The sequence below is a fragment of the Polypterus senegalus genome, chromosome 14, assembly GCF_016835505.1.
Source record: "Polypterus senegalus isolate Bchr_013 chromosome 14, ASM1683550v1, whole genome shotgun sequence".
Classification (NCBI taxonomy): Eukaryota; Metazoa; Chordata; class Cladistia; order Polypteriformes; family Polypteridae; genus Polypterus; species Polypterus senegalus.
The window spans coordinates 75,842,485-75,863,110 of NC_053167.1; the positions used below are offsets into that span (position 1 = coordinate 75,842,485).

At 36.3% G+C, this 20,626-nt stretch overlaps 1 protein-coding gene across 1 annotated transcript in view; it reads left to right on the top strand.

Moving 5' to 3' along the window:
* Window positions 1–20,358, top strand: part of LOC120515292 — a 500,214-nt gene extending 479,856 nt beyond the window's left edge. The window contains exon 6 of the mRNA XM_039736159.1: window positions 15,084–20,358. Within this exon, the coding sequence (XP_039592093.1) occupies window positions 15,084–15,309 (226 nt within the window). The 3' untranslated portion in view covers window positions 15,310–20,358. The remainder of the gene's footprint in view (window positions 1–15,083) is intronic.
* Window positions 20,359–20,626: the final 268 nt, after the last annotated feature.

Sequence of the window (20,626 nt, forward strand, 5' to 3'; positions counted from 1 at the left end):
ACAGGTGAACCACATCTATATTTAATGCGAAGACACAGTAATGGTTGTTCTGTTCTTCTGCAATCAAATTTTTGGTTGCTGGATGTAAAAGATGTAAGGGATCAGATAGACCACGATAAAGAGTTGAGGCACAACCCTGGTGACCCTATATAATTGTTGAATAACAAAAAAAAAAAAATACAGTAATTGTGGAGACGTCTTTCCTGACGCAAGTTCTCAAATGAACACCCTTAAGGTGACGGATTTTCCAGTCTTAATTCCTTCTGGCAGGATTAAGCTGATCCAGGGTGACCGACACCCAAAGTCAATCTTCCTGTCTGCATCGGGAAGAAGTGAAGAGGCATAAAAGGCATTCTGACACAGTGCCAACCCCTGGAGTGGTGGGGCATTACAATCACCCAAGCCCTTAGGTTGCCCCCTATGTGATTTCTCAGTTTACAGTGGGGCTCACCCTTGTTTCCCCAAAAAGTATCAAAATAAAAAAATGTCAAAATTGGGCCTACAAAGTGAACTCTCCAGTTAAGGCTAGATCTAGCTGTGATACTTTGATACCCATTTATACCTGAATTTTAAAATGTTATGCAAGTGTTTCTCCTACTTACACAAAGAGGTGGATTTTTCAGTTGATTGGCGACCCTAAGATAGCCCAGTATGTGTGAGGAAGTATGTTTACATCAAAGTTCAGCCTACTCTGTGACGGACTGGGGACCTAACCAGGGATGATTTCTGTGTTGAGTGTGGAGATGTTGAGATAGCATCCACAACTGCAGACTTGAATTTAATTACAGGGTTCAGAAAATCACTCGCTAACTCACTGTGCATGGTGCATGCTGCTGAAGTTTTAAAATTTTTAATTTATTCAAACATAAAGCTTCAAGTTTAGGGATTAAACTTGTGAAATGTGCAGATGACACCAAAATAGGTGGGAAAGCAATTACTACTAGAGCAGAAAAATTGTTTAAGAAAAACATGAAATCTTCATTTTGCAAATGCAAAGTAGAACCAGACAAAAGGGGACATTAAATATGTGAGACAGTGAGCTACAAAAAAAAATTCTACTAGGAAATAAGTGTTCATGTTGACACCGGGTTCTCATCCTCGAGGCAGTGTGCACATTAGTGTAAGGCTAATCAGCGCAGTTCATGAAGGCTCACAGTGCCTGCAGCTTTTCTTTGTAACCAATCTCATAATCAAAGGCTAATACTTAGTCGTAATGGGGCTACATTATTAGTCTGATTTCTTGCTTTGCTGTTGCTGTGAATTTTAGTCTTTTGACCAAAAGTATGATGCAAAGCCTAATCATGTGCTAACATTTCAGCAAGCTTGCCCACACATATGCATTTACTGTCTACTTAGTTTACTAGTATATCACACTTTTTTTAGAATTTGCAGTGTCTCTGTTATATATTAGATATAAATGAACCTTTGACTTAAATGGTGTCACATTTTTGGAGTACTGTTTTCTGTCTGTGTGTCTCTGATGTGAGTCTGGAGACAACTCAAACACAAATTGTTGAATCTGAATGAATCTGGGCACAGGTATTAGCTTTGTAAAGTGACAGACTGTTATTCATTTTGAGTAAAATCTCTTCTGATGATTTTGCTCTACATAGGTAAGTACATATATACCATAGATTCAGCTTAGACAAATTAGGGTTAGGGTTAGGGTAAGTACATATATACCATAGATTCAGCTTAGACAGTGTATATATACAGTGAGAGATAAAGAATTACAATGGTGTCAAAATGCGTATTCCAACATTTGATCAAATTTACACATTTAAATCATTCGTGAACAAGTTGGACCACTGTCAAAGTGATGGCACGTATATCTGTCTATCAGTGAGCACAGTTATATTTTAAAACACTAGAAACATATTGATTTTGAGCAAAGAGTCTGCAGAGATAATTTTACATCTAATTTTGCTGTTCTGCAAAATATGACTGCTAAAATTGTAGCTTAAGGTACAGAAACTCAGATGATGAGCAGATTAGATTTTGAAAAATATCTTTACCAAGGAAGAATGGCAGACACACCAAAAGATGCCAGATGAGGTTCTATAAACTAACATTCTTGAACAGAACCCAGGTTTACGAAGCACACAAAATATTTAGCATTCACTGTTTAAAAAGGGATATACGCTTTTTTTAAAATTATGTTTTATTCAATTTAAAGAACAAAACTAATTAACAAAATCTAGTCCACTTTTTAAAATGCAAAAACAATAATATGCCCTACATAAAATGAAAGCCTCTACCTGCCAGAGCTGCGAGACAGCCCCATCTAAAATGATTCTTTGCACAAAATTAAACAGCAACTAAAATAAAAAGGTTCAACACCAGCCAGTGTGCTTATTTTGCAATTGTATTAATGAATTCTTGCCAATATTTGAGAATTAGTGAACTGTTCCTTGTAAGAATAATTTGACTTTTTTTTCTTTCTATTTCAGACAGCATAGATCTTTACTTTCCCAATGAGTTATAGAAGACTAGGCTGGGATTATTCTGGCAGAGCAGGGTCAGTCTTAGTATCTGTAGTGTGGTATAGGATATCACAACTGTATTTTCATAGCACATTGTTATCTTATCTGGTGTTATTGTAAATACTGCTGTTGAAACATTAGGAGTGATTTTAGATCCAAGGCTATCTGAGAGACATACAAATTATGTGCTCAGAATGGAGCGTAAAACTTTTCCAAAATGTGTGACCTAGATCTGCAGCTGCTTGCAGGTTTCAAAATAAGAGGAAGAGGATAGGTGGATTCTAGAAATGCTCACCCTGTTGTTGAAGCGGAGAACTGGTCATCATCTATCTATCTATCTATCTATCTATCTATCTATCTATCTATCTATCTATCTATCTATCTATCTATCTATCTATCTATCATATAGTGCTTTTCATATCTATCTATCTATCTATCTATCATATAGTGCTTTTCATATCTATCTATCTATCTATCTATCTATCTATCTATCTATCTATCTATCTATCTATCTATCTATCTATCTATCTATCTATCATATAGTGCTTTTCATATCTATCTATCTATCTATCTATCATATAGTGCTTTTCATATCTATCTATCTATCTATCTATCTATCTATTTACCATCATTACTAGTAGTGAATAGTGAAACACCATAACCATTAGCTAATGAGGTGAAACCATCCAAACTATGGTGACAGGGGACTGGAGATTATTCAGGTAATATCAGGTGCAAGTTTTGAATGAGTAGTGAGTGAATAAACAAAATACACTGTGTAATAATTTTTAATTTAATTTTCTAATCTGTTCAGCTATGATATACTCTAATATGCAAATATATTGAATGTTCTTAGTACCTGTAATTTTGTATTTGTGATGTTGTTCCAAACCTCCTCCTTTTTTTCTCCCCTCAGACTGGACCTATTGAGTGTAGCAGATTAATAATATAAAAAGCACTTTGCGGTTAAAATTAAAGCAAATTTCTTTTTCATTGATCCATCCATTCTGCTTTAAAGCTACATCTTTGTAGGGCGCCTACCCTGGATACATTCACTTTCAGTGGACCAATTTTGAGTAGCCAAGTAATCACCTTTGTGGAGTTTTGAGACGAAACCAGAATGATAGGGGAGGACCTGGCAGACATGTAGATAACATGCAAAGGCAGTATTAACAAATGGACTGCCATGTAACCCCATACAGTACTTGGAAGAATAGAAGTTAAAATAAATGCTTAGATTTGTTATTTTTGTCCCTGACAAAGTGATTTAGGTTTTATATTTTGACTTTAATCATGGTTAAAAAAAAAACCTGCAATAAGCAAAAAGAAGAAAAAAAAAGCAAGGACAATCTTAGTCATTTAAGACTTTGAAATACTGCTTATTGATTCATGCAGTGAAAAGGCTATGACAGTTTGAGATCTGAAGATTTATTCCAGAAGGGCGTTTCCCACTTTCACTGAACTATTTTTACAGTCTTTTATTAAATGCATCCTTGCAGGCAGATTTCCAATTAAAAGAAAAAAAAGTAGCTAATGCTTTTGAAGCACAACTCAAAGAACCTTTGCCAATTTACCAGGCTTGCCTTTCATTTTCAAAATGTTTTAAACTGAAAAGAACCTTGGCAAGCAGGAAATGATAAAATACATTGATATATACATTAATGCAGCCTAATTATGAATAATTTGTCTTTTGTGTTTAAGAATATCAGCTTTTCACATTTATGAGAACACTTCTGTTACATTCCCCACCAAAAACAAGTAGCTACTTACAGGATGCTGCACATCTTTCATGAAACAGATGTCAAATTCATTTGGTTATCAGAAGCTTTTCTTCCTTTCACTTACTTCCTGTTATTTAGAATAAATCAAGCAAAAGCAGCTAATCAGATTCTTTAAAAACCTTATCAGCACTGCAGTGCCTTTGAACCTGGAATATTCAGACCAATGATCTGACAAGCAATATGCTGCCATTAATGGACTTAAAAACTTTTAAGTTTAAAACGATTTTCCTTTAAAAATGCTCAGAAGCAACTCCACATGGGCCACCAATCAGGAGTTCAATATTAGACCTCAGCATTTGATAAGATGTCATATCTTCTCTATAGCAGCCTACTAATATAACTTTCAACTGTAACCCACGGTTTCATTAGCATAGCTAAAGTGTGCCTTGAAAAGCTTACTATTTGATGGGAGAATGTTTTTTAAAGTGCTGAAATGGAGAACTGAGTCAGCATGGAAATTTCTGTTACAGTAATAATCACCAGTGATTGCTGGGACTTCTAATATTAATTTTTTTTTGTATATGATTCGGCTTGGTCATTTGCAGTAATATGATTTTAGGATAAGGGCAGTCATATATTATGGAGTCATCTTTTAATCTGTTATGGATTGTGCTAGCAAACACAGCCAAAAAGAAACGGCATGTATATTCAGGCCTCCGTCGTTATCTATGCCTGCAAAACGATACCTGGAATGAAAAACAACATTCACGTATTTCTGCCTGTAATCATATTAATGGTACATTGTGGTAATAAACCTTTGCTGGCATAAACCTCAATCTTTATTTAAAAGAAAAAACCTTTCTCATGCAATTAACAGTTCCAAAGCTGTGCTGTCCAACATGGTCAAGAACGTCCTGATATATCTCTTATTTTGACAGGAAAGGTTACCCCCATACCTCAGACTTTCTTCCAAATGAAATCCAGAATCTAAATGGAAGTAATTAGCATGTGTGAAACTACCAGCACAGGCTGCGAGAAACAGTAAACAAAGAGGAATTCAACTAGTGTTTCACAAAATGACTCGGCTTTTATCAGTCACATTAATCAAAGGCCAGCCTTGAGTGATTTTCTAATTGCTACCACATTTGTCAGTACTGAAATATGAGGCATCATTATATTTAAATGTATTTTAAAAAGGGGGAACAGAGGTAAAGGTGTGCATATTATAAAAGATAATTATTAGGGGTTATATAAGCAATTTTCAGTCATTTGTACAAAAAATTGGTACTTTTATCATTAGCTGCTTCACACATAAATTTCATTTAAATGGAAGCTCTTTCAAGGGATTCACAGGGTTTGAAAGGCTGCACTTGTGCACAGCATCCTGGAACAGACACAGCTTAACCATTGAATTTCATATGCTACTGAGAGAAAGCTTCTATTTCTTTTTTATTTTGTATAATCAGTTAAGAAACAAGAAGGTTAAAAACAAAGAGCGAAGCATTGGGAAATTATATATTATATATACTCTTTATTTTTGTATTTTAGTAGTTTGACATTTCGGCTTAACAGATAGTGTATGTTTTTACTTACATAGCCTTCTGTGCCAAACAGATTTCCTTTAGAATGACTTCATCAATGATAATGCATACATTATCATACAAAATGTGTGACGAGTTTTTATTTAATAGGTTAAGAAGGTTATTATTGACACCTGTATTGAACACAGTGAAATCCTTACTTTCATAAGTAACCACTCTCTGGCTCCATGATTATTTGGATTAATTTAAAGTAAGATGGATCATAATTGCAATAACAAGCCAATGTTATAATCAGGAGGGAAGAATTTAAACAAACAAAAGTCAGGACGTGAAACAAAATCGTAGATTGAGAAATTTAGGGAAAGAATCAATAACCAGAATATTTCACGCAGAAAGAAATCAAACAACAGAACAGAATTCATACCCTGAGATATCATTAACAATAATAACAGTGTGGTTTCTTGATTTGATTAATCCGCAAACTTGGACAGTCAGAAAGTGTACAATATTGTCCTTTATACTGATGTAATGACGTCATGTTGCCTGTATCGCAAGCTGCAAGCAATTGCCCATAATAAAAGAAACTGGGTGCAGCAGAATCAGAAGATGCATCATGATTATAATAATAAGCCAAGGTCGTAGCTGGAAGGACAGGAATTAAATAAACAAAAGCTGGAACATGAGACAAAATCGGAGAATAAGAGTGAATTACATTTCACTTAACCAATGCGCAAGATGTAAATCAAAGCCAAAGAACAGAACAAAAATTGTTACCAGAGATATCTTAACAAGATATAATGCCAGGGTTTTTTGCTTGTTTTCGGAAGTATTTACTGTAACTCTTAACTTTTGCACCACTGTGGTAAAGACATTACACATCACTTATCCCCAATCATCATGTCTAGCAACAGCCCAGCAAAATCTGCATCATAAAGAGCAAACAAGGTGGGTGCCCAAAATAAAACAGAATAGCACCTAGTAAGACATATTTCATAAACAACCTCTTCAAAAGCATTCTAAACAAAAATAAATACTATTTTATTCCTTGACCTGTAAAACTACCAAAAATAATATTATTTTTAGAATCCAAGGAAAAGCCTGAAAAAATATGAAACAAAGTCCAGATCATGACAATAAAAAGCGGTAACTGATCCAATAAAAAACAGCAACAAAAGATTTGGGGAAGGTGTTGCCAGATGCAGGAAAACAAATGTGGATCAAATGAAAAGAGTAAGAAAGAGTAAATGCTAAAAAAGTCAACACAGAGGTTATTACCATGAGATAAAATATGAATCTACAAAAACAAGAAGCAAGGTGAAAAGCCAAATTCTAAATCAATGCAATGAGCCTGCTGGCTTATAGCAGTAATTTGAACAGAATGGGTCACAGGTGACCACAGGGTAATAGCTGTTGCCAGGCAATAGCAAGCAGGAGGCGTGGCTTTAGGAGCTGAATGGGCGTAAGGCATGACACACATTCTTTTAGTCTTCTTGGCCTGTGTATTTTTTGGGCATTTTAAATGATCTTTTTTCTCCACATTTTCCTAAATTAAATAAAAAAGATTTACTTCTGTATGCTCAACCAACTTCCCTGATTTTGTCTTATTGAGCAGAATATTACAATAGAATATATACACATATGAGAGAATATTTTCTGCCTGTAAAAGTTAATCTGCATTATGGCACTGTAATTTTGGCCTTATGCCTATGAATTTTTCATTATTTAATTCATGAGCAATTAATCTTTTAATTAAAGTTTAATTGCATGGTTCTAAGCAATCTACTGGTATTTATTTTCTGTTCTGAAGCTAATATACCATGACTGCGCCTCTTTATTGTATCTGAAAATTAATTTGACTAATGACCATCAAACAGATGTGAAAAAAGCATAAATGTATAAGACAGACATATTAAAATAGTTTTACTTTATCCACCCAGTTATAAATATTTGAAACGCCGCTTTGTAGTATGTCCATATTCTTGGGTAATATACATGGTTGTTAAACATAAATAAAAATACTTTACTAATATCGTAAGAAGCAATGCTGTTTTATTTAATTTCTCTTTTGCCTACTGCAGGCCAAGAGATTTTGGCTAAGCCACCAGTCTCTGGTGCCACTCTGAACAAACCAGTTAACCTGAATGTGCTCCAGTACTGGGAACACTGAAACAATTGTACAGTTCATTTATGATCTGGGAAAAGCATCAACTCCTTAAATAAATGTAAATATCACAAAATAGTGCACTTTGCATTACTTATGGGCATTTCAATGCAGCCTTAAAGAAAACTTGAAAAAGAAAAAGTCTTCAAAAGCCAAATTTTACTTAAAGACCAAACTCACATCTTGGATTACAGGAACTGCAACATACAAAGCAAGATCCTCAGTGCCATGATTCTCCCTAAGAGCATCATGAGTGCTTTATTATTGATTGGACGTTCTGTTCTAATTGCATTTCTTTATGTGAATAAATAGCTTCTATAATATAAAATTAACTTACAAAATGTGTCTTTTTGACAGCAAGTTATTGGTACTAACCCTTGAATAAATAGCTTATCATTCAAAGTAAGCATAACAGAATATAAACTATCATTATTATTAGCTTATTGTGTTTTAACAGTACATCACATTTAACTTAATCATGCTATATTGTAACAATTTTTACAAATATATTTTATGTTTGCATATTTGACAAGTGGTGCCATATAGTGGCAGAGTGGCTACTGATCCTTCTTTAGGAGCTCAGAATGCCAGGTTGGACTCCCTGTTCCCTGTTGATGTCAGTGTGGGGTTTGCACAATCGCCCTGTATCTATGTGAGATTTCCTCTAGGTCCTCTGGGTTTCCTCTGACATTGCACATTAAGTTAATCAGTAAATCTAACTTAACCTGTGTGTGTGTGTGTGTGAGCCGAGAGTTGGACTGGTGCACTGCCCAGTGCTTTTTCCCTGCCTTACACCAGTGCTGTTAAGACTGGCTCAAGACCCTTGTTAATATGAATTTGATTAAACAGGTTTATATTATGTTAGGTTATGTTAGGCAGTCACCCATTCTACAATTTATAAACAATTGAACTACACCTCTGTACTGGATGAGGTTCTTTATAGAAGGAGACAATATACACCGATCAGCCACAACATTAAAACCACCTGCCTTATACTATGCAGTTCCCCCTCACACCTCCAAAACAGCTATGATCCGTCAAGGCATGGACTCCACAAGACCTCAGAATGTGTCTTGTAGTATATGGCACAAAGATGTTAGCAGCAGTCGCATAAGTTGAGAGGTGGGGCCTCCGTGGATCAGTTTTGGTTTTTCAGCACATCCCACAAACGCTCAATCAGAATTGACATCTGTAGAATTTGGAGGCCAAGCCAACAAATTGAACTCTTTGTCACTTTGTCACATTCTTCATATCACATACCATTCCTGAACAATTTTTGCAGTGGTAGGACATGTCCAGCACTGCAATTTGTGCCACAGTAGCTCTTCTGTGGGACCAGACATTCTAGCCTTTCACTTCCCACACACATCAATGATCCTTGGGCGCTCATGACTCCGTCGCTGGTTCACTGGTTGTCCTTCCTTGGACCACTTTTGGTAGGTACTAATCACTGCATACAAGGAGCACCCAACAAGAACTTCTGTTTTGGATATGTTCTGGCCATCACAATGTATCCCTTGTTAAAGTCACTTCTTATGCTTGCCCATTTTTCCTTCTTCCAATACATCACATTCAAGAACTGACTGTTCTTTTGCTATTTAATATATCCCAACACTTGACATGTGCTATCGTGACAAGATAATCAATATTATTCACTTCACCACTATCAGTGGCATTAATGTCGTGGCTAAGAGGTGTATAATAAAATTTGTTTGCTTGCTGGTTAGCATTGTGGTACCGTGTTTAGCACTTCTGCATTATACTTGCAGAAGACACCAAGTACATTCCAGCCTGGTCACTGTTTGTGTGGTATATGCTCATTTCCTTTGTATCTACATGTTTTTTTCCTCTAATCTTCCTCCCAAATAGTACAATTGTGCATTGGCCAGTATGGTGTGTGCTTGTGAGAGGCTCCATTCAGAATTACTTTCTGCCTTCTGCCTGCTGCTGCTGAAATGAAGTCATCCTCTTCATCAACCTGAGATTAAATTATGAAGGTTCCAGATATGGATAGATGGTTTCTTGTTTTACATACTGTAATTGATTCTTTTGAGTCATGATGAGCTGAAATAGGGAATAACAATTTACCTGATGTTTACATGACTCTCTTCCTACTGTCAAAAGAAGGTGGTTTATGGAGGCTGGTCACTGAAAAATGATTATGTTGATTATTTAGAGACTGAGTTCCACATTTCATGCCTCTGGTTGTCAGAACTGGAGCTACCAAATGATACCATAAGTGAGTATGATACCCAAAATGTTGTTGTTGAGGTAAAACAAATTCCAAACAGGATGACTAAGACAGATATGTAATGGCAACTTAAATTTAAATTCAGATCTAAGGCTGTTGATGTTTATAAGCAGCACAAGATGACTCTATAAAGATACAGATTTAATTGCTAATTTAAAAAATAACATTTTGAAACATACTGAACTGCATTTAGAAACAAGTGAGGACTGGGACATATCCAGCATCATGAGATGCCAGACAATAATGTACCCTGGAAGGAGCACCAGTTCATCACAAGGTCCATGCCCTCATACATCCCAATCGGGACAATTTTTAGAACTGCCAATTAACTCCCAATTCCACCCAACAGGACGACACGAGGAAGAGCGTCCCAAAGCAATCGCAGTCTCCCAGTGCTGTAGCAGTTCGCCTTATAAGCGTATCCAAAAAGATCGCAGACATGCTATAAGCGCCTGCCGTCGATGGGTGATACAAGGAACATTATAAAATCCCGCTACAATAAATAACCACACTGTTGCTGTTTCAAGCTGAATAAAGCTGGTGTTGTTAAAGTACTGAAATTCAGCTTCGTGTTTTGGAGCGCAAGACGGGGACTCGCACTTCACACACACACACACTCACAGTCACAATGCTGTTGTAAACAGTATGCACTCGTACGGATGTTGACTATATGAGTGAGGCACACAGACTCAGACGGAGAATAGGAGACGATTGCCCTCAAGAGGAGAGAGAGAGAGACAGAGAGATGCGCGCGGGAGTGAGCGAGATAAGGAGAGAGAGAGAGAGAGAGAGAGAGAGCGAGCGAGAGAGATAAGGAGATAGAGACACGCGTGAGAGAGAGAAGAACCATCAGCTCAGTTGTGATCACATAACGCTCAGCAGACAAAGTGTATCCATACTACTTGTATTGCAAGACATTGCTCGTTTATCAAGTCAAAAATTATTAAAAAATTTAGCTCGTCTTGCAAAACACTCGTAAACCAAGTTACTCGTAAACCGAGGTTCCACTGTACTTAAAAAAATCTGACTGATTTTAAACTACCAGATTTAAGCTGGGTGTTTTTGTTGTTCCTTCGTTGTTTATTGGGGCTGAAATTGACAGTTAAGTTTCAGATGGGAAGATGCGCAGGCCTAGTCTTTTTCAACCAAAGAGTCACTGCCATCCGAACATGCACACATTTTCTCTGCCATCATCCATAAATACTTTGAAACATTTTGTAGCATTTCTAAAATCAAGTTGAAGTTTATTTATTAACTTAAGCCAAGTAGACCAAAAAGATGACTTTGTTTTACCAGACTGAAGCCCTGAAAATGCCCCCTTAACTTGACGGTGTTTAGATAATCCTGATTATTGCTGGAACGACATAATCTTAAAATGGGTATCAAACATTTCTATTTTTATGTTCTTGCTAGAAGCCATCATTAATAATTTGTAAAAAGTTAAAAGCCATTTGGGCATAACAAGGAGCAGCAAATTCTTAACATTAAGGTTTGTAAAATGTATTTTCAGGGGAATTTTTTTAGTTATTCAAATATTACTGGGCATACAATCATGTTTACTCTTTTATCAGTTGTGCTCTGGGTGAAAACTGAAGGATCAAACAGAATGCCAACATTAGTTAGTGAGAAGACGTACCTGTTTGCTCATGCTTGTCTACATTACAGTGTTCAGCTGAGGGTTCGGCAAACCACTCTGAAGCTAAACTCCCATACTTGATTACATGATCACGCCAAGGCTTTTTTCATTTTTTTTCATGTTTCTCCTTCTGGGTATTCCTCTTTATTGTCTAAATGTTTCATGAGAAAAATTATGCTGAAAAATAGAATAATTGATCTTATCTTTATAAATTCCTGAAACGTACGGAATTCTTTTTTAGCAATGTGTTCTGTATCATCATTTGCTTTAACTAAAAAAGCATTCTTGCATTGAAACGACCATTTAATAATATTAGTGTTAGATTATGAACAGCATATTAAGGGCAGTGTACTACTGTATACGGTTAATCAATGATATACTTGGAGTTTGGTTGGTGCTTTGTATTGTTACTATCCAAAAGCAGTCTGATGCCTTCAATTCAATTCAACCTATTCTACTTTGCAGGTCCAGTTCTTTGCAAATTTTTTAAATCTAATGCAGATACAATACTACTACTACAAAATCCAATTCAGGGTCACAAGGAGCTGGCGCCTATCTGAACAGCACAGGGCACCAGGCAAGGAAAACAACCGTGAACGGGGCACTGGACCATCACAGGGCTCACTCACAAACCACAGACTCAGGCCAGTTTACAGCTGCCAGTTAACTTAACCTACATGTCTTTGGCAATTTGGCAGGAAAACCAGAGAAATACACGCATGGACAAGGAGAAAACATGCAAACCCCGCACTGACAAAAACTGGGTACACAAGATAGAAGTATAATTAAAATTAAGTTAAATAAGGCATACTGGGCTTAGGAAAAGTAACAACACATCCAAATATTAGGTTTTCATGTAATCCATTGACTGGATTTTTTCTGCATTCTTCAATCTAAAAGGGATGTGCCTCAATGGACTTGGCATAGGTTTTATTATCAGTGATTTAATGTGTAATAGCGATATTCAAGCAAAGTAATATCAAAGTGGTTTGATTGTCAGGATTTGAACATTTTTAAGTTCTATTCATGGAATGTATAAACGCACATTCATGTTATTCTAGAAATGTTTACAAAAATGAAATAAATAAAATTCCAGACTTTCACTTTCTTCAGAAGCTGGCTTTCCTTAAATACGGTCTCTGTCTTCAATCTATCTCTTGCTCTCTCTGAGAGTTTACAAATTGTTAATAGCCCAGGTTAGCCGGTTGCCCCCAGAATGTTTGGGGTATTGGTGCAGAACTTTTAATAGCAGGATACTCTTCCTAACTCTAACCTCCTTTAATGACCTTTTATAGCTTTAGAGGTTTTACAACATGACTTTATTCTAAACCCAAGAGATAGGGGTGGATTTTTTAACTACAGTATATTTTCTAAAATGATTGAGGTTAAGATTGGATTAGGTTTAGGGCCTAATGTTAGGCCATATAATTAAATAAATAATTCTGTGTAGTATCCCCATTTATAGTTCCACATACTGTACATGTACTTGCTGCTAATGCATGCAAACATTTTCACGAATCATTGAAGCCTCAGTTGGCATATATGGACCCATTCCTTTGGTACTAATTATCATTCGGTTACTGATACAAAATACTGTAGATTATGCAACACAGGGTAATGCCAAATATTTTTCACTCATTTTATGTTTTAATTTGTAAAGGATAATAGCAGTTCTAGTCATGTCTGATAAGGGTGTTTAAGCTATTTATGGAGTATACAACAATTCTCTTTGTCTCCTAGTAGCATTTCTTTTCTGAATGAAGTCAAGTCAAGTGGCTTTATTGTCATTCAATCCTTACACAATATTGCAGCATAGAGTAGCACAAAATACAATAAAATACTCCAGGACTGTAGTGCAACATATACATAAACACAGGACAAGTGTAAGACAGGTAAAATAACTATATTATACTATAATGGAAAAATAAATAATATAAAATAAATAGTAGGTAAGTGAATAGATAGCAATGATTTGAAATAGCAATAAATGAATAAATAATAACAATAAAATAGTGACAAGTGTAACAAATGTACTATATATAAATTCAGCACTAGGGGCAAATCTGAGGGCGGGGGGCAGCACAGAGTTCAGAGTCCAGACAGCCAAGCAGTAAAAGCTGTTGTAGTACCTGACAGAACTGTTTGGGATGCTACAGCATCTTCTGCTGAATGGAAGTGGCACAAAGAGACAGTCGGAGGGGTGGGAATCGGCGCTTCACAATACTTTAGGTTTTGGGGATACAACGCTTTACAATGATGTCTTCAATGGAGGGCAGAGAGGACCCAACAATCTTTTCTGCAGTGTGCACTCTCCATTTTTAGGGCCTTATGGTCAGAGACTCTGCAGTTCCCAAACCGGACAATGATGCAGCTGGTCAGAACGCTCTCGATAGTGCCCCTGTACTCATTTCACTCACTGGGTCAAACTTTACACCTTTAGGTGCAAGAAAGGAACCAGCATTAAATGAATTGCGAGTTCATCGAAGGGTGCACTCACGCATATACTCTTACACACTCACATCAGGATGATTTAGAGATACCTATTAACCTTACATACACACAAATCTTTGGGATGTCAGAGGAAAACTGACATTCTTGGGGGTCCTACAAACCCAGCTAAGATTAGTACAGTTGTTGCTTATGGTGTTCAATTGAATTAAACTGCTTTGAATCTGGTATGAGATTTGCAATAAAATGTGTTTTCTAAAGATGTGTTCGAAATACTTTTAGCCATTTTTGTGTTATTTTTCAAAGTGTATATGTGTATGATGCAATTTGGAATTCATTTATTTTGTGACAAACTAAAAGGACAATGTGTATCAGTAATATAAGTATCTGTAACATACTAAGTTAGACTAGAACTTAAACGTGTTTCCGTTTTACCTAAATGATATTTCCTTACCACCTTATAAAACTGGGTACTAGCCTACCAGAAGAGCCGTATAGACTGAATGAGCTCTACTTGTTTCTTATTTTCTGTGCAATAAATAAATCCAATTTACTCAAATCCTCTGTCCAACTGTCAGCATTTAGATTAAAAATCCACAGTGTATATTAAGTGAACATTGCAAGAAACATAGTGTATACATCTACAAACAGAATTAACTTGAGCAAAATTAAACTCTGCTCCCAAAGCAAAAATGATACACTCCGTTTTTAAAAAGTTAATATATTTTGCAGAAGAACAGAGTTTAGGGATCAGCCAATCACTCTATCATGAGGAATCCCCATATTGCCTGAATTAATAACTGCATATTTTAATATGTGCCTATTTATGCTTATTCCCCCAGATACCTTGTGAACTATTGCCGCGCCATGTACAGCACTGCCAAGATGTCTTCATTTTCGGTGCGGGCAAGAAGCGTGGAGAAATGTGACACAGGCACTGGCCTTCTGTGGCCAGCAGCAGCCGCTCAGAACTCATCAACAGCTGCGGTGAGCAGAGAAGGGGAGAGCAAGCAGGAGGCTGTCAAAGCAAGCGAGGGCCCCAGCCTCAAGCTGCGTGTGTGTGTCTGAGCACAAACCAACGCAGGGAGGCCTGAGCCCAAGGAATGCCCAACAGCAATGAAAAAGCAGATTGACTCTCAGTGACTCATTTAGCTTCTGGATTGGTCATATTTCTCCCCTGCTGGCAACATTAGCAGCATTTCACTGGGACATACACACACATTTTTTTCTTGTCTTTATATCTTGATATTGGTGGTTGTAGGACTGGGGTAAAGAACTTGAGAGACACAGAATAAATGAATGTTAACAGTGGTCTTGGCTTCAGTGACATCCAACTGTCTGTTTTAGAAAGTGATTTTGGCTAACCTAAAAGGAAAAGTAGGTGAGTCAAAATTCCTGCCATACATGTTTCAGTTATGATTCACTGCAATGACTTGCTTTCCGTGAATGTTATTACATGGAAAAGGAAAACCAAAGTTCTTTACAACATTTTGGGTAATGTGCTTTCATAATGATGCCATAGGACAGGAGCCTGCAACCCCTGCAGCAGATGATTACACCAGACACACATAGGGAGCAAACATGTTTCTGTGTGGTGCCAGTCACTTGTTAATGCCTTCAGCCTTCCTGCATTGATGTGGTCTTCACCGTTTCTGTATGCTATGATAAACCACCTTCTCCTACAGGTCTTTTTCCCTAATCATGGCAGTACTTGACCTGTCTACACCAGAAGGTCACCTGCCACAAGCTGCAAACATTCTGGAGTAGGACAAGAGTAGCCTCCTCCTTCTCTCTACTGTCCTGCAGTAGTGCTTCAGCTCATCTCTGCCAGCCTATTAAGAGAATGCTAATCAAATTTCATGAAGCATCCTTGCACTTCTGTCTCTCAGAGCACCATTTCAACTATAGCCTGACTTAAGCAAAGTCAAGTTGTTCTGTTCGTTGTTGCACCACAAAGGCAAAAAAAAAAAAAAATTCTAAATTGTCAAATTGTATAGATTATAGCCTTCAGTTGTATTTTTTCCTTAAAAAGTGTAAATCTTTTATTTTTCTCTCAACCATGCAGTACAAGAGATTTCCAGTAGTCTAATGCCAGGCATATACTGCGATTTTTTTGATATCATGGTCAAGTGACTACTCACATTGCACAATAATATTGCCAGTCGTATACGTGCTCATACTGTACAAACACGTTCAGTACGATTGACATACAATGATGTACATGTCCATGGCCCTGACAGACAGTTTTACCCATTGACAATTTACAATAAAGCTTTGCCCACTCAAAAAAAAACCCAACAATATAGCCACATGCTTCTCAAAATATCAACAAACAGCCGACTGAAATTTGTGACATGACAGAAATTCTCTTGATTGTGTGACAGCCCGATAGTAAGATACTCTCGGGCCACGCAACCTCTCTCATGCTGCACATGAAACAACAAACAATGAAGGTGAAATTCAGGATGACTCAGAAAAGCAGCTGGCAACTGCAAATCAGCTTAAAATTGTGCCAGAATAGCACAGTGTATGCCTGGCATGGCAAATCATTCTCTCAGGTATAGTAAATGTCCACACTTTATTCCACAAGGGAAGTGATGTCAAGTGCTTAGATGCTTCAGCCAAGCTGTCACTTTATGTGAAAAGGAAATCAAAGTACAATAATTCAATTATTCTGACAATATCCAACATAGACATTACTGGGATAGTTGTTATTGATGCAGGGTAGCCAACCAACAAGTCATATGAACACCCGGCCCTGCCTCTGTGACAGTCTTCAAGAATGCCATAGTTTAGGAAATACATGCCTTTGTTTGCTTAGTGAATGTATAATATTATTAGAGGAGATGAGATGAAAAGATGTGTGAAAAGTAAAATGTCATCAACTAATCAAGTGCTTTTGAAAAGGACAGTGAATAACTCTCATCTGCTGCCATCACAAATATTAAAAAAACATTTAAATTCAAAGCATAAAATACAGGGAGTATGGCAACCTCTAATTAATCCCTTTAACCCAGTAACCCTCACTGGGTTTGTGGGATAGTAGGCTCAAATATGAATTATCATGAAATTCTGTCTTCTGCTGTCTGTGCTCTTAACAAGCTAGAGTTGCGCAGTTGGTTTGTGGTAGGCTGCTGTTAATGATGTTGCATTTAGCTTAATTCTGCCCCTAAATAAAAACAAAGTTCTTGCTTGTAAACCTTGGGTTTACTTTTTAGAAAATCAGAAAGAACTATAAAAATGTTTCACTGCTGTTGAAGCCAAGCAAGCATCAGCAATGCTACATCAAGTGATCTGGTAACCTCTGCTGTCCCACATCCAGATGTGTATGTATATGGGTTAGGGAAAAAGTGTCTGGTCTGCTTGATGCTGTTCAGAAGTACAAGGTGGCTTGGCTTACATTTGCGTGTCTGTGCATGAGATCAGTCTATTTCAGATATCCATGTTCTAAGTGACAGCATTCTATATAGTTAATTATATGTACTGTACCACAGTAGGAGAGTATGATGTCAGTGTTCACCAACAATGCAGCACTAACAGCAATCCCGATTATCACAGGATCTTTCGCACAGTGTTAAAAACTACTAATTCTTGCCTTCCACTAACTTTTCTTACATGTAATATAACATTCTCAAAGTATTTTAATACAATTCAAAATAGCAGGAAGACATAGCCTGGCACTGGGCACATGGAAAGAAACAATTTTGGACAGTGGGATACGCCGAGTTTAAAAAAAAAAAAAAGGTTAATTCTGTAATTAGCTTAAGGATATTTAATAAAGTACCATTTTTGTATTATGTAACACAAAGTTTAGAAAATAGACACATTAATACATTTTCATTATCTAGTTCAGATTGTTCCAGCAATAACCAATGCATTGCAGGACACCAGCAATCACACAACCACACAAATCTGCATCAACAATTCGAGCAAATAGTGTTTGGGATGTGGAAAGAAAATCAGAAAAGCCTAAGCAGACTGTAAAGCAGAGTGTAAACTCCAAAATAAATAATGATCTTGGCCAAAATTCAATCCTAGTCATCTACTTTAATAAAATCTAACTACACCATGGTCTAGCATCCTTCTTGTGTTTATAACACTCATATAACTCTGAAACTCTTCTGAGTAGCTGACATCACTTTTCCTCAAAATGGTTGCCATGTTTCTTCCTCAGATATTATGTCTTTTCTTTGAGCAACAGCTTATTTCATCTACATTCTTGCCCAAAACCTGTCGAACAAGGTGGTTTGGCTGAGCTTTTTTAACACTGACATCTAGCTGACTAGTCCCTTTTAAAGAACCGAAAATGTAATAATGAATAGTAAAATTTCAAAGGTTAAGGAAACACTATTATAGCTCTCACTAGAAAATGCTAGCAAATATGCGCAAGGATCTCCTCCTAAAATACATTGAACATCTGAGTCTGCAGCCTAGGCAAAATGTTTCAGATAAATCTCACTTACTCTTTTAATTTCTTTATTATTCATATGTATTTTATTGCATATATTATCTTTATTATTTAATATGCACTCCTGTTGATTTATCTCAAATTGTTAAATGTTTAATTGATTTAATTTGATATATTTATTTTGTTTTCCATTACACATATGAAACAAATGAAAACCATCCAACAAAGAAACATGATTTTTGATAAAGATGGAATGAACTGAAAAGGCATGTCGCACTTTTTGCTGATTACTCTAGCTAGCAGGAGTCACAGATGCAGCCCTTTTAGAAAGACTTAAAATCGTTACAGCACTGCTGTGCACTGCAGCACAACCTTTTTCAGGTTTAAGATTTAAAAATAAAAAAATAAACTGGGCATTAAATTCATAAAAGCTTAAAATCACAGAAGACAAAAGAACAGCAAGTAGCAATGCATCAAAATGTAAGCATGCTTTCTCTAGAATAGATAGTTAATGTGTCTATATAATGCATTTAAAAACGTAAACCCAAAATAACCCCTTTCACCGACACATTAGCACTGCAGTCACACAAACATTTCTCGTTTCAGAATTAGTCATCATATACAAAGTAATAAAAGTTAAAATTACATTCCAAAGTTGCACCTTTTGTACTTGCATAATAAATCAACATTTGACTATTTATGTTTAACCTGAGATTGCAAGTTTGTTTTTTTTTTTAAACATCTAATTGTTACAAGTTCAGACTACTTCAATCTTTTTATTTCCCCTAACAATAGCCGCAGTGACTGCATAAACAAAACAATGAAGTTACCAAATGAAATTAATTACAAACCAAACAGCTAATTATAAGTATGGATTGCAGAAGGCCGGAAGCTGATCTGTATCTACATTCTACAAAAACCTTCCTTCTAATGAAATCAACCAATAATAGTAGTAACATTTATATCAAACTCTGAAAATGATCTTTTATTATTATTATTATTTTTATTATATAAAATATTAATTCAAATTCATTCTTAAAGGCATTTTTGATGTGACAGTCTCCAAGATAATCAAATGCAAAGTCTGTAATTGCAGTGTTGTGTTACCTTTGAGCAGTCTATTAACTTTATTTAATATTGAATGCTTAATATTTTCTACTATATGTAATACAAAGAGTAATGAAAAGATACCTATAATGTGACTGTGGATTGCACAAGGATGTACACACCTTTAGAAAATACTGGATATAATTCAACATTGACAGAGAGCTGCTGATTTGACTAGACACACTGATCTAGTATGACATGTCCAGGGTGGAGACGAGCAAATGTTGGCATTCATGTGAACCCCTCCACCCTAAACAGATGCCTCACAAATTGTAGGCTCACTCTTCAATTGTTGTAGATGCAAATGTTGTGGCTGTCATGGTGGTGCAGAGTCTGCATGTTCCTCCCATTTCTTTTTTTTTTTTTTAAGGGTACTACAGTTTTCCCCTGCATCCTAGATTTTTCCATGTAAAAATCACACGAGAAAGTCCTGCCTTGTAGTGCTGCATGGACAGGCTCTGTGTCTGTGAATATTATTAAGCACGTCTCAGTACGTTGTGTTGATAATCTTATTATATGTGATTAAAATAATGTACTAGAGCAGGGGTGCCCACACTTTTACAGCTTGCAAGCTACTTTTAAAATGGCCAGGTTGAAATGACCTACCTACATTAAAAATGCGGGTTGGATAATGGATGGATGGATATATATATATATATATATATATATATATATATATATATATATATATATATATATATATATATATATATATATAGGCTATCATTCGAAGTCTTAATCACAATCTGATCTGATTGTATGAGTGGTTACCTACCAGGTAACACGTATGGTTGGTCCGCAATTCGGCAGACATCCGCCACGGGTGCCCTCTCAGTGGCGAGAAGCAGATCACAGAATGTTACGTAGTTA